At 46.6% G+C, this 15,522-nt stretch overlaps 1 protein-coding gene across 1 annotated transcript; it reads left to right on the top strand.

Annotated features, from left to right (window-relative positions):
- The first annotated feature begins 14,146 nt into the window (after positions 1 to 14,146).
- LOC119565116 (olfactory receptor 52M1-like) lies at positions 14,147 to 15,094 on the top strand. Its single transcript, XM_037889538.2, has one exon. The coding sequence runs from the start codon at positions 14,147 to 14,149 to the stop codon at positions 15,092 to 15,094; it is 948 nt and encodes a 315-aa protein (XP_037745466.1).
- The last annotated feature ends 428 nt before the right edge of the window (positions 15,095 to 15,522 follow it).

The following is a 15,522-nucleotide window of genomic DNA, read 5'->3' as shown; positions in this document are numbered from 1 at the left end:
AACCCACGTCAATATATAACTCAGATCTTACCCACAAATCACACTGTTGCCAATCCTTTGATAAACTAAAATCTAAAGGTTTATTCATAAAAAGAAAGAAATATAGATGAGAGTTAAAATTGATTAAATAGAATCAAATACATACAACAATTGCAAAGTTCTTGGTTTAGGCTTAAAGCAGTGGTGGAATAAACTGCTGGCTCAAGACAAGTTGCTGGAGTACATCCACAAATTTGGATGGGTCGTTCAGTCCTTTATTCAGAGCTTCAGAACTTGTAGCAAAGTCCCTCCAGAGGTTAGAAGCAGGATTGAAGACCAAATGGAGGGGTTTCCAGGGCTTTTTATATCCTCTGCCATGTGCAAAGACACCCCTTTGTTCTTACTGTGGAAAATCACAGCAGCAAGATGGTGTTTGGAGTCACAATGGCATGTCACATGTCCATGCATGGCTCAGTTCTTTACAGGTAGAGCAGCCATTGCTCACGTGATACCTTGAACGTTCCCAGGAAGTCTCCTCAGATGTGGATTGGAGTCTCCTAAGGTCCATTGTCAGTTAAGTGTTTCTTGATTGGGCACTTAATCTGAATAGTCCCTTCTCAATCAGTTAGCCAAATGCTTCACTGGTGCTACTTAGAATCGAACATATTGAAATACAAGTAAATAACCAATATTCGTAACTTTAAATATAAAAATGCTACACACATACAAAGAGCATAATTACAATCAGCAAACTAGAACCATTTCATAGACACGTTACTTGTACAAGATTTGGTGCAACTATATGACCTGGGTTGCACCAATGATCTATACGGTCACAGTTCATTTAGATAATGTCATTCCCCCAATGCAAAATTGATGCAGGAAAGGATGACACAAACATCGCTGACTGCATCCCAAGAGCTCCCCATCCTTGGTTCAGTCTTACTACAGCCAGTATTGGGTTAGAAGCTTTATCCGTGCATAACACAAATGGTTCATCAAAGTTATGTTCAATAACATGATTGAATCTCTTTACAAACTCAAGGTAAAACTTGGTTAGAACACTAGTGGATTGGATCTGCTCTTGCAGCTTGGTTCCTGTATGTCTCATGTGATCTTGCCAAGAGCTAAAGAATATAGCTACTTTATCCATACAAGCTCTGGCAAATGTTTGGAACCCAAGTACTATCAAGTCAATGTAGATGTTAATGTTGTCCATGGTATAGGAATCTTGGCATTTATCCCAGGCACTGCTGCAGGCTGGGGACCGACTGGCTAGGCGGCAGTTCTGCAGAGAAGGACCTGGCGATTATAGGGGATGAGAAGCTGGAGATGAGTCCGCAGTGTGCTCTTGTTGCCAAGAAGACTAGCAGCCTCTTGGGCTGAATTAGTGGGAGCATTGCGAGCAGATCGAGGGAAGTGATTATTCCGCTCTATTCAGCACTGGTGAGGCCAAATCTGGAGTATTGCATCCAGTTGGGGTCCCCCCACTACAGAAGGGATGTGGACAAATTGGAGAGAGTCCAGCAGAGGGCAATGGAAATGATTAGGGGGCTGGGACACAGGACTTATGAGGAGAGGCTGAGGGAACTGGGATTGTTTAGTCTGCAGAAGAGAAGAGTGAGGGAGGATTTGATAGCAGCTTTCAAATATCTGAAGGAGGAGTCCAAAGAGGATGGAGCTAGGCTAGGTTCTCAAAGGTGGCAGATGAGAGAACAAGGCGCAGAGGTCTAAAGTTGCAGTGGGGGAGGTCTAGGTTGGATATTAGGAAACACTATTTCACTAGCAGGGTGGTGAAGAACTGGAATGGGTTACCTAGGGAGGTGGTGGAATCTCCATCCTTAGAGGTTTTTAAGGTCCAGCTTGACAAGGTCCTGGCTGGAATGATTTAGTTGGGGTTGGTCCTGCTTTGAGCAGGGGATAGGACTGGATAACCTCCTGAGGTCCCTTCAAACTCTAATCTTCTATGATTCTTCTACCATTCCCTCTGAAGCACCTGGCATTGGCCACTGTTAGAAGGGAGAGATGGACCGTTGCTCTTACCCAGATGGCCATTCTGATGTTCTTATATAGAATGCAGATTTATCACTCTCTGCTGTATGCTATTAGACCCCTCTCCTCTCCCACAGCTGAAATAGAACCCAGGAGTCCTGATGGGGTCTCTCTCTCTCTCCTGAGTTAGTAACAAAGTAAGAAGAAAAGGAGTACTTGTGGCACCTTAGAGACTAACCAGTTTATTTGAGCATGAGCTTTCGTGAGCTACAGCTCACTTCATCGGATGCATAGCATATCGTGGAAACTGCAGAAGACATTATATACACACAGAGACCATGAAACAAAACTTCCTCCCACCTCACTCCCCCGCTGGCAACAGCTTATCTAAAGTGATCCTCAAGTAGAGCCATTTCCAGCACAAATCTACTTGAGGATCACTTTAGATAAGCTGTTGCCAGCGGGGGAGTGAGGTGGGAGGAAGTTTTGTTTCATGGTCTCTGTGTGTATATAATGTCTTCTGCAGTTTCCACGATATGCTATGCATCCGATGAAGTGAGCTGTAGCTCACAAAAGCTCATGCTCAAATAAACTGGTTAGTCTCTAAGGTGCCACAAGTACTCCTTTTCTTTTTACGAATACAGACTAACACGGCTGTTACTCTGAAACCTAACAAAGTAAGAATACACATTCAAATTTTAAAACTCACCAGTGTCCCTTAAGTGACTTGATGTAAGAAAAATGTTAGTATCAGAGCTAAGTTGGTCTAATATTTATTTATTTTTCTTTTTTAGACAGGAATTAGATACAGTGCTCTTGTCAGCTAATTGCTAGGTTATCTGCCCAAAACCTAGAGTTTTCAGATGCCTAATTAAATAGAGACCCCCTTGAGACTGTCACTTGATGCACTGGGGTACCACTGATGACAACCCTCCTGCCAGAACGGGCGCTCCACCACTCTTGTCTTACTGAGCCAGACACTCCAGTTCAGCTCCAGCACAGACTCAGAGGTTGGACCACGCCCCTCTCCAGGCCACAGAAACTGAGATTCACTCAGCCCAGGGGACTTATCAGTTAACAGGGACTTTCCCAGTGTTTAGCCTTTCTGAGAGCCTGATCCCCAAATTAATCTGTTTTACTCTGTATAAAGTTTATACATGGTAAATTCATAAAATGTCTGCCCTCTATATCACTGACAGAGAGATATGCACAGCTGTTTGCCTCCCCCAGGTACCAATTGCTTACTCTGGTCTTATTAATAAACAAAAGTGATTTTATTAAGTATAAAAAGTAGGATTTAAGTGGTTTCAAGTAATAACAGACAGAACAAAGTAAGTCACAAAGTAAAATAAAACAAAACACTCACGTCTAAGCCTAATACATTAAGAAAGTGATTACAGGTAATATCTCACCCTGAAAGATGTTCCAATAAGTTTCTTTCACAGACTAGACTCCTTCCTAGTCTGGGCCCAATCCTTTCCCCTGGTACAGTCCTTGTTAGTTCCAGCAGACATCTCAGGTGGTAAGCAGGAGTTTTCTCATGACTGGCCTCCCCCTTTGTCCTGCTCCACCCCCTTTTATAGCTTTGGCAGAAGGCGGGAGTCTTTTCTCTGTGCTTGGCCCCCACCCCTCCTTCTAAATGCAAAAGTACAAGATTTTAGATGGATTTCAGTATCAGGTGACATGGTCACTTGTCCATGGGAGACCTCATTCTTCATTACCCACCAGCTGGCCCACATGTACATGTTAGAGAGCTTATTCCTTCACTCTCCCACTTCCCTGGTCCTTCTCGCATGGACAGAGAGCAACAATACCCAAAGTCCGAAGGTGCAAACAATTCGATGTTTATGGGGGTGAACTTCCAGCAAGCTTAAATACAAGTTCCTTTTTCCTTATTTTCAAATCCCAACTTACTTCCTGTTTGCCCCTAATTTATATAGTAATATTCGTAGCTATACCTTAACCAATCATTCTACTGAAATTTAACTAACCAATATTGTAACATGATTAGCTAACCAATTATATCCCACCACCTTAATTAGATTACACCCAGCAAAATTAATTATACAGCAGACAGAAGCAATCACAGAACCAGACAGAGATTATACAGACAAACCATAGCAAAGTGGGAACTATAATGACAAAACAATACAGAAGTGAGGATTTCACATCCCAGCTATTGATAAGTGAGTTCTTGCCAGACAGGATGCTATCATACTAAGTTTCCTTTTACATTTTCTAGGCACTTCCCTTTCTCTGGGGGGGATAGGAATTATCAGGACAGGATTGTATTCCTAACAGCCCCATAGCACCTTCTTTCAATGTGACTAGTTTGGAATGTGAGGATGTGACTGTTCGCTTCTTGGCTTATGGCTGCCTCTGCTGCTTAGCCAAAGGCCTTAGCCTAAGCACAGGGCCTCAAACTGTCACAGTAAGAGAAGGCCCTTACACCAGCAGACAGTGATTTTGATTCTTTCTTTTATACCTCTAGAACTAGCCAAGTGATAAGAATACCCCTAAATTCTTAAAGTACAGGCTTTTACAGACAGGCCTGAATATCTATATCCTAACAGTACACAGGAAGGCTTGCAGGTAAACGAGCCATTTACAACTCATTGTTTCTGAAGCATTCTTAATGGTCTCCACTTAATCTGACTAGGTTAGTAGTACAAGTTTATACCTTATATTTCTAAAGTCAGAAATAAGAACGATACATGCATACGAATAGGAAAATGAAATTTAGCACATTATAAATTTTCCAATGATATGTTACAAGAGATCTTTTGCATAAAGCATATCCCAGCTCTGTCCTTTTCAGATTCATAAGCCTATTTTCATAGAACATATGGAGTGCAACGTCACAGTAATGAACTATAGTTTTTAAACATACACAGATAACGAGAGCAGCCAATTCCTCTCTCCCTGAACACAGAGCCCAAGAGTTCTCATCTCCCTTTGGGAAGATCCCATCATTGCTGTCTACTCCCAAAGCTGGATAAAGAGCACAGAAATGCAGACATGGAAAGAGACATTGGCTAGACTGCCTCCAGTCTCTAGCCTGTTTCATTCCATATGCTGCTTCTCCTCTAGAGGCTGAACAAACCCCACAGGGATTGCACAGAGCTCTATTATAAACGGTGCACAGCCCCCTCTCAGCTCTCAGCGTGGGATGTTGCTGCAGATGCTGGGGTGAGAGCGGTGTGGGACACGGCTACCGGATTGGGATTCCCAGGGAAGACACTTCTGTCTCAGGATTCACAGGTACCATCTCTTGCTGAGGAGCTCACCTGCTCGACAAACCCAGGGCAACATGGGCATGATGGGCTAGAGAGTAAGACTGTGTTCCTTTCTGCTCTGCGCAGCCATAAAATTTTCTTTCATCAGTGTTATCTGTTCAGACTTTCAATGTAACTGGAAGAAAAGGAGGACTTGTGGCACCTTAAAGACGAACCAATTTATTTGAGCAAAAGCTTTCGTGAGCTACAGCTCACTTCATCAGACGCATTTCAGTGGAAAATACAGTGGGGAGATTTATATACACAGAGAACATGAAACAGTGGGTGTTACCATACAGACTGTAACGAGAGAGTGATCAGGTAAGGTGAGCTATTACCATCTCTAAGGTGCCACAAGTACTCCTTTTCTTTTTGCGAATACAGACTAACACGGCTGCTGCTCTGAAATGTAACTGAATGGTCCCTTGTTTGTGAGTGGTGAGACAGAGTAAATATAAATGCTTGATCTAGTTTATTTATCGATAGATTCATAGGCTTCATGGTCAGAAGGCACCAGTAGATCATCCCGTATTACCTCCTGTATCATACAAGGTGTTACATTTCACCCACTTTCCCCTGTATTGAGGCCAAAGACTTGTGTTTGACTAAGACCTGGTCTACGGTACAATTTCACATCATAGAATCATAGAGCCACAGGGTGAGAAGGGACCGCGAGGGTCAGCTCGTCTAACCCCCCGCCACGATGCAGGATTTGTTGCATCTAAACCATCCAGGACAGATGAGTATCCAACCTTCTTTGGAAAACTTCTGGCAAAGGAGCTTCCACGTCTGTTCCATTGTCCTCCTGGTTTTACAGTTAGGAAGTTTTTCCTGAGATTTCATCTAAATCTGCTCTGCTGGAGTCTGAACCCACTGACTCTTTTCCCACCTCTGTGGCCACACAGAACAACTTTCCTCCAACTTTTTTTGTTATGGCAGCCTTTCAAAGATCTGAAGACCTCTGTCATGGCCCCGCTCAGCCTCTCCTTTTCCAAACTAAACATATCCAGTTCCTTCAGCCTTTGCTCGTGTGGCTTGCATTCCACCCCTTTGATTATCTTTGTCTCTCCCCTTTGGATCCTTCCAATTCCTCTGGATCCTTCCTATACATTGGTGACCAAAACTGGACACAATACTCCAGCTGAAGCCTAACGAAAACTGAGTAGAGGAATATTATCATCTGCGGTGACTTGCATGCTGTTAATGCAACCTAAAACTGTAATTTTTTTTTTGCAATAGCCAATAAATCCGCTCCCCTGAGACATGTAGCTATAACAGCCTAACCCCAGTGTAGACCCCACCATGAAGTCAACCTAGCTACCGCCTCTCAGGGAGGTGGATTACCTATGCTGCCGGATAAGTCGTGTCTTCACTGAAGAGCTATGGCAGCGCCGCACTAGCATTTTAAGTGTAGACAGGCCCTCAAGCAGATCTTCCAAAAAAGCATCCGGTCTGGATCTGAAGACATGGGGACTTGGGGAACCCACCACTTCCAAACAGATGAAGCTCTTTAAGTCTCTCACTGGCCTGCATTTTCTGCAGCCTCCAATCTTTTTTGTGGCTCTTTTCTGCACATTCTCCAAATTTTCAAATCTTGAAATGTGGACCCCGGAACTGGATGCATTCGGTTTCACCAATTCCATATGCAGAGGTAAAATCCTTCCCCTCCTCCAACTCACCACTACACTGAGTTGGTTATCCACAGTGACCCCTAAATCCTTTTCAGGGTCCCTCAATTCCATAATACAGTGATCGAGTGTGTAGGTCGAGCCTGCGTTCCCTTTTCCAAGGTGATAACTTTGCATTTGACTGTATTAAAACATTTGTGTCTGCCCTGGCTGCCTCATTGTAACCATTCTGCCAATTTTGGGTCCTCTGCTATTTTATCTACAGTGATTTTCTATTTGCTTCCATATCATTGATGAAAATATTGAATAGCATTGGGCCCAGAACTCATCCCTGCAGAACTGCACTAGAATCACCCCCATTCCCTGCAACGCCCCATTGACAGCTGCTTCCTGAGATCTGTCAGTTAGACAGTTTTTAGTCTATTTTATGTCTGCTCTACTGATATTGGATAGTGTTTTTATCTGAAAGTTTTCCCCGACTACATCAAATGCCTCAGAGACATCGAAGTCTATTGTACATGTGCAGTTCCCTTGGTCAACCAAACGTGTACAGTCATTAAAGGATACACTTTTTTGGCAAGACCTCTTTCCATAACCCTGTTGGTGACTTGCATTAATTATATTCCTAGACTTTTTGTTAACTAATCCCATGCCAGATTTTCCATTTTTTCCTAACCTTGTCAAATCCTTATTTAAAACCTTTCCCTTTAATTTTTAATCGTTTATGTTTCTGGTGTTTGTGTAACCCTTCTGCCCGTCAGAGTCGGCAGCAACAAGGGCCGGGTTCAGTATCTAGGGGATCCATTCCAATAACACAATGCAAAACCGGCTCGAGCCCCCACCCAGTGACCTGGGTGCTTCCAAGAGGCAATACTTCCTCTCTCGCAAGCACAGCGTCTGAGTGTAGCAAAAGCCTTTTAATAACAGAGAGGAACAATGTGGCATTATGTTGGGGAGACACCACAAACAGAATTCATAACACAACCCATGAGCAAAAAACCCACCCCAAGCAAATTGGGCTGTTTCCTTTCCCTTTGGTTCTTGAGTCCAGCAACCCAAAAGTCACCCAGAGTCCCAAAACTCCAAAAACCCAGAAGTCTCTGTCCCTGGTCAGTGGAGCGGTCAGAGTTTGAAAGTTTATCTGCAGAGTTTTACCTCCCACCCTGGGTGGAGATGGGGGGTTAAGGGGCACCTTACGTTGTCCAAAGCCGATTGCCCCACCTTTCCGTGGGGACCGCTCCACTCCACCAGCAATCCCATGAATCTCTCTGCTCTGCCAGGTTTCAGAGGAGCAGCCAAGTTAGTCTGTATCCGCAAAAAGAAAAGGAGAACTTGTGATACCTTAGAGACTAACAATGGGTGTTACCATACACGCCGTAACGAGAGTGATCAGGTAAGGTGAGCTATTACCAGCAGGGGAGCGTGTCGGGGGAACCTTTTGTAGTGATAATCAAGGTGGGCCATTTCCAGCAGTTGGCAAGAAACATCTGGAAAAAAAAGTGGGGGGCGAGGAGCGGGAATAAACATGGGGAAATACCCCTTCCTGCTTCTCCACGTGGGCACCAATGATACTGCCAAGAAAGACCTTGAGCGGATCACTGTGGACTACGTGGCTCTGGGAAGGAGGATAAAGGAGTTTGAGGCGCAAGTGGTGGTCTCGTCCATCCTCCCCGTGGAAGGAAAAGGCCTGGGTAGGGACCGTTGAATCCTGGAAGTCAACGAATGGCTACGCAGGTGGTGTCGGAGAGAAGGCTTTGGATTCTTTGACCATGGGATGGTGTTCCATGAAGGAGGAGTGCTGGGCAGAGACGGGCTCCATCTTACGAAGAGAGGGAAGAGCATCTTTGCGAGCAGGCTGGCTAACCTAGTGAGGAGGGCTTTAAACTAGGTTCACCGGGGGAAGGAGACCAAAGCCCTGAGGTAAGTGGGAAAGCGGGATACCGGGAGGAAGCACAGGCAGGAACGTCTGTGAGGGGAGGGCTCCTGCCTCATACTGAGAAGGAGGGGCGATCAGCAGGTTATCTCAAGTGCTTATATACAAATGCACAAAGCCTTGGAAACAAGCAGGGAGAACTGGAGGTCCTGGTGATGTCAAGGAACTATGATGTGATTGGAATAACAGAGACTTGGTGGGATAACTCACATGACTGGAGTACTGTCATGGATGGGTATAAACTGTTCAGGAAGGACAGGCAGGGCAGAAAAGGTGGGGGAGTAGCACTGTATGTAAGGGAGCAGTATGACTGCTCAGAGCTCCGGTACGAAACTCCAGAAAAACCTGAGTGTTTCTGGGTTAAGTTTAGAAGTGTGAGCAACAAGAGTGATGTCGTGGTGGGAGTCTGCTAAAGACCACCGGACCAGGGGGATGAGGTGGATGAGGCTTTCTCCGGCAACTCGCAGAAGCTACTAGATCGCACGCCCTGGTTCTCATGGGTGACTTTAATTTTCCTGATATCTGCTGGGAGAGCAATACAGCGGTGCACAGGCAATCCAGGAAGTTTTTGGAAAGCGTAGGGGACAATTTCCTGGTGCAAGTGCTAGAGGAGCCAACTGGGGGGGAGCTTTTCTTGACCTGCTGCTCACAAACAGGGAAGAATTAGTGGGGGAAGCAAAAGTGGACGGGAATCTGGGAGGCAGTGACCATGAGTTGATTGAGTTCAGGATCCTGACACAGGGAAGAAAGGTAAGCAGCAGGATACGGACCCTGGACTTCAGGAAAGCAGACTTCGACTCCCTCAGGGAACGGATGGGTAGGATCCCCTGGGGGACTAACATGAAGGGGAAAGGAGTCCAGGAGAGCTGGCTGTATTTCAAGGAATCCCTGTTGAGGTTACAGGGACAAACCATCCCGATGAGTCGAAAGAATAGTAAATATGGCAGGCGACCAGCTTGGCTTAACGGTGAAATCCTAGAGGATCTTAAACATAAAAAAGAAACTTACAAGAAGTGGAAGGTTGGACATATGACCAGGGAAGAGTATAAAAATATTGCTCAGGCATGTAGGAATGAAATCAGGAGGGCCAAATCGCACCTGGAGCTGCAGCTAGCAAGAGATGTCAAGAGTAACAAGAAGGGTTTCTTCAGGTATGTTGGCAACAAGAAGAAAGCCAAGGAAAGTGTGGGCCCCTTACTGAATGAGGGAGGCAACCTAGTGACAGAGGATGTGGAAAAAGAGAATGTGCTCAATGCCTCTGTCTTCACTAACAAGGTCAGCTCCCAGACTGCTGTGCTGGGCATCACAACATGGGGAGTCGATGGCCAGCCCTCTGTGGAGAAAGAGGTGGTTAGGGACTATTTAGAAAAGCTGGACATGCACAAGTCCATGGGGTCGGACGAGTTGCATCCGAGAGTGCTAAAGGAATTGGCGGATGTGATTGCAGAGCCATTGGCCATTATCTTTGAAAACTCGTGGCGAACGGGGGAAGTCCCAGATGACTGGAAAAAGGCTAATGTAGTGCCAATCTTTAAAAAAGGGAAGGAGGAGGATCCGGGGAACTACAGGCCAGTCAGCCTCACCTCAGTCCCCAGAAAAATCATGGAGCAGGTCCTCAAGGAATCAATCCTGAAGCACTTACATGAGAGGAAAGTGATCAGGAACAGTCAGCATGGATTCACCAAGGGGAGGTCATGCCTGACTAATCTAATCGCCTTTTATGATGAGATTACTGGTTCTGTGGATGAAGGGAAAGCAGTGGATGTATTGTTTCTTGACTTTAGCAAAGCTTTTGACACGGTCTCCCACAGTATTCTTGTCAGCAAGTTAAAGAAGTATGGGCTGGATGAATGCACTATTAGGTGGGTAGAAAGTTGGCTAGATTGTTGGGCTCAACGGGTAGTGATCAATGGCGCCATGTCTAGTTGGCAGCCGGTGTCAAGTGGAGTGCCCCAGGGGTCGGTCCTGGGGCCGGTTTTGTTCAATATCTTCATAAATGATCTGGAGGATGGTGTGGATTGCACTCTCAGCAAATTTGCGAATGATACTAAACTGGGAGGAGTGGTAGATACGCTGGAGGGCAGGGATAGGATACAGAGGGACCTAGACAAATTGGAGGATTGGGCCAAAAGAAACCTGATGAGGTTCAATAAGGATAAGTGCAGGGTCCTGCACTTAGGACGGAAGAACCCAATGCACAGCTACAGACTAGGGACCGAATGGCTAGGCAGCAGTTCTGCGGAAAAGGACCTAGGGGTTACAGTGGACGAGAAGCTGGATATGAGTCAGCAGTGTGCCCTTGTTGCCAAGAAGGCCAATGGCATTTTGGGATGTATAAGTAGGGGCATAGGAAGCAGATCAAGGGACGTGATCGTCCCCCTCTATTTGACATTGGTGCGGCCTCATCTGGAGTACTGTGTCCAATTTTGGGCCCCACACTACAAGAAGGATGTGGATAAATTGGAGAGAGTCCAGCGAAGGGCAACAAAAATGATTAGGGGTCTGGAACACATGACTTATGAGCAGAGGCTGAGGGAACTGGGATTGTTTAGTCTGCAGAAGATCAGAATGAGGGGAGATTTGATAGCTGCTTTCAACTACCTGAGAGGTGGTTCCAGAGAGGATGGTTCTAGCCTATTCTCAGTGGTAGAAGAGGACAGGACAAGGAGTAATGGTCTCAAGTTGCAGTGGGGGAGGTTTAGGTTGGATATTAGGAAAAACTTTTTCACCAAGAGGGTGGTGAAACACTGGAATGCGTTACCTAGGGAGGTGGTAGAATCTCCTTCCTTAGAACTTTTTAAGGTCAGGCTTGACAAAGCCCTGGCTGGGATGATTTGATTGGGGATTGGTCCTGCTTTGAGCAGGGGCTTGGACTAGATGACCTCCTGAGGTCCCTTCCAACCCTGATATTCTATGATTCTATGAAATAATTTTACTTTGTGTAATGACACATCCACTCCCAGTCTTTATTCAAGCCTAAGTTAATTGTATTCAGTTTGCAAATTAATTCCAATTCAGCAGTCTCTCGTTGGAGTCTGTTTTTGAAGTTTTTTTTTTTTTGAAATATTGCCACTTTTAGGTCTGTAATCAAGGGTTATCAAAAGAAACTACACCAGCTGCTCAAGAAACTCCATGAAAAAGCACAAGAACAAATCCACACAGACACACCCCTGGAACCCCGACCTGCGGTATTTTATCTGATACCCAAGATCCATAAACCTGGAAATCCTGGACACCCCATCATCTCAGGCATTGGCACCCTGACAGCAGGATTGTCTGGCTACGTATACTCCCTCCTCAGGCCCTATGCTACCAGCACTCCCAGCTACCTTCGAGACACCACTGACTTCCTGAGGAAACTACAATCCTTTGGTGATCTTCCTGAAAACACCATCCTGGACACTATGGATGTAGAAGCCCTCTACACCAACATTCCACACAAAGATGGACTACAAGCCGTCAAGAACACTATCCCCGATAATGTCACGGCAAACCTGGTGGCTGAACTTTCTGACTTTGTCCTTACCCATAACTATTTCACATTTGGGGACAATGTAGACCTTCACATCAGCGGCACTGCTATGGGTACCCGCAGGGCCCCACACTATGCCGACATTTTTATGGCTGATTTAGAACAATGCTTCCTCAGCTCTTGTCCCCTACTCTACTTGCACTACACTGATGACATCTTCATCATCTGGACCCAGGGCAAGGAAGCCCTTGAGGAATTCCACTATGATTTCAACAGTTTCCATCCCACCACCAACCTCAGCCTGGTCCAGTCCACACAAGAGATCCACTTCCTGGACACTACAGTGCTAATAAGCGATGGTGACATAAACACCACCCTATACCGGAAACCTACTGACCTCTGTTCCTACCTACATGCCTCCAGCTTTCACCCAGACCACACCACACGATTCACTGTCTACAGCCAAGCTCTACGATACAACCGCATTTGCTCCAACCCCTCAGACAAACACCTACAAGATCTCTATCAAGCATTCTTACAACTACAATACCCACCTGTCTGAAGTGAAGAAACAGATTGACAGAGCCAGAATGGTACCCAGAAGTCACCTACTACAGGACAGGCCTAACAAATAACAGAACGTCACTAGCCGTCACCTTCAGCCCCCAACTAAAACCCCTCCAACGCATCATCAAGGATCTACAACCTATCCTGAAGGACCACCCATCACTCTCACAGATCTTGAAGACAGGCCAGTCCTTGCTTACAGACAGCCCCCCAACCTGAAGCAAATACTCACCAGCAACCACACACCACACAACAGAACCACTAATCCAGGAACCTATCCTTGCAACAAAGTCCGTTGCCAACTGTGCCCACATATCTGTTCAGGGGACAGCATCACAGGGCCTAATCACGTCAGCCACACTATCAGAGGCTCGTTCACCTGCACATCCACCAATGTGATATATGCCATCATGTGCTAGCAATGCCGCTCTGCCATGTACATTGGCCAAACTGGACAGTCTCTACGTAAAAGAATAAATGGACACAAATCAGATGTCAAGAATTATAACGTTCAAAAACCAGTCGGAGAACACTTCAATCTCTTTGGTCACTCGATTACAGACCTAAAAGTGGCAATTCTTCAACAAAAAAACTTCAGAAACAGACTCCTAGGAGAGACTACTGAATTGGAATTAATTTGCAAACTGGATACAATTAACTTAGGCTTGAATAAAGACTGGGAGTGGATGTGTCATTCCACAAAGTAAAACTATTTCCCCATGTTTATTTCCCTGCACTGTTCCTCAGACGTTCTTGTCAACTGCTGGAAATGGCCCACCTTGATTATCACTACAAAAGGTTCCCCCCGCCCCCCGCCCGCTCTCCTGCTGGTAATAGCTCATCTTACCTAATCAGTTGGGGATTGATCCTGCTTTAAGCAGGGGGTTGGACTAGGTGACCTCCTGAGGTCCCTTCCAACCGTGATATTCTATGATTCTATGATCACTCTGGTTACAGTGTGTATGGTAACACCCATTGTATCATGTTCTCTGCGTATATAAATCTCCCCACTGTATTTTCCACTGCATGCATCCGATGAAGTGAGCTGTAGCTCACAAAAGCTTATGCTCAAATAAATGTGTTAGTCTCTAAGGTGCCACAAGTCCTCCTTTCCTTTGTGCTCTGCCAGCTGCCCCCAAGAGCTGCTCCAGCGACCAATCTGCTTCACCCATGGGGAAAGTATCCAGTAGGGCATGTAGTGGCTCATATTAACATTGTCTCTTCATCCAGGCTTTTGTACTGCGAACATCACTCTGGGCCCTGGGAACGCCTCAGAGTTGAACACCTTCTCCCTTACTCCATGTCAGATGCCAACACAACCGACTTCACCAACCCCTCCACCTTCATCCTGCTGGGCATTCCTGGCCTAGAGGCGGCCCATGTCTGGATCTCCATCCCCTTCTCCACCATGTACATCGTAGCCGTCTTGGGAAACTTCATCATCCTGTTCATCGTCAAGACAGAACCAAGCCTCCATGGGCCCATGTACTATTTCCTCTGCATGCTGGCTGTCACCGACCTGGGCCTGTCTACATCCACCCTGCCCAAAATGCTGAGCATCTTCTGGTTCAATTCCAGGGAGATCGATTTCAGTGCCTGCCTCACCCAGATGTATTTCCTTCACTGCTTCTCAGTGATAGATTCTGGGATCTTCGTGGCCATGGCATATGATCGCTATGTGGCCATCTGTGATCCCCTGAGACATTCCACCATCCTAACAAACCTCGTGGTGGCCAAGATTGGACTCGCCTTGGTGCTGCGTGGCGGCATGCTCGTACTGCCCTTTCTCCTCCTGGCGAGGCAGTGGCCATATTGCAGAACCAACATCATCCCCCACTCGTACTGCGAGCACATAGCCGTGGTGAAGCTGGCCTGTGGCGACACCCGCGTCAGTAGTTACTATGGCCTCTTTGTGGTACTCTGTGTCAGGGGTCTGGATATGATTTTTATCGCTGTGTCCTATATCCAGATCCTCAGGGCCATCTTCAGCCTCCCCACGAAGGACGCCCGGCTCAAGGCTTTGGGGACCTGCAGCTCCCACCTCTGTGCCATCTTAACCTTTTACATCCCAGGTCTCTTCTCCTCCCTCACACACCGGTTTGGACAAAATGTGCCCCTGTATTTCCACATTCTCGTTGCCAACATGTACCTCCTGGTGCCCCCCACGCTCAACCCCATCATCTACGGGGTGAGGACCAAACAGATCCGGGGCAGGCTACTCCAGCTCTTCACTCATAAAGGGATTTAAAGTTTTTCCCTGGTGCTCTGGCTCTCAGACTGAGCTCTGTGCAGAGCTGGCTGGTGACTTGGTGCTGTGCTCTCTTCCCTGAATCACTTACTGGGCAGTCAGGGAGACATTACACCAGGGGTGGGCAAACTTTTGGCCCAAGGGCCCCATTGGAGCTGCAAAACTGTATGGACGGCCTGGTAGGGAAGGCTGTGCCTCCCCAAACAGCCTGGCCCCACCCCGTATTCGCCCCCTCCCACTTCCTAACCCCTGACTGACCCCCTCAGAACCCCCCCATCAGCTCCCCCCCCTCCTTGTCCCCTCACCGCCCCCTCCCCTAACTGCCGCTCTGGGACCCCACCCCCTATCCAATCCCCCCTGCTCCCTGTCCCCTGACTTTCCTGACCCCCTATCCACACCCTGCCCCCTGACTGGCCCCCCAGGACTCC

This window comes from Chelonia mydas, chromosome 1 (assembly GCF_015237465.2).
Source record: "Chelonia mydas isolate rCheMyd1 chromosome 1, rCheMyd1.pri.v2, whole genome shotgun sequence".
NCBI lineage: Eukaryota > Metazoa > Chordata > Testudines > Cheloniidae > Chelonia > Chelonia mydas.
The sequence above is the reverse complement of the archived record's forward strand: the minus strand, read 5'-3'. Positions and strand labels throughout refer to the sequence as shown.

What these genes read in the sequence shown, in the direction of transcription:
- LOC119565116 (XM_037889538.2), top strand. Translation starts at nt 14,147, where the DNA reads ATGTCAGATGCCAACACAACCGACTTCACCAACCCCTCCACCTTCATC.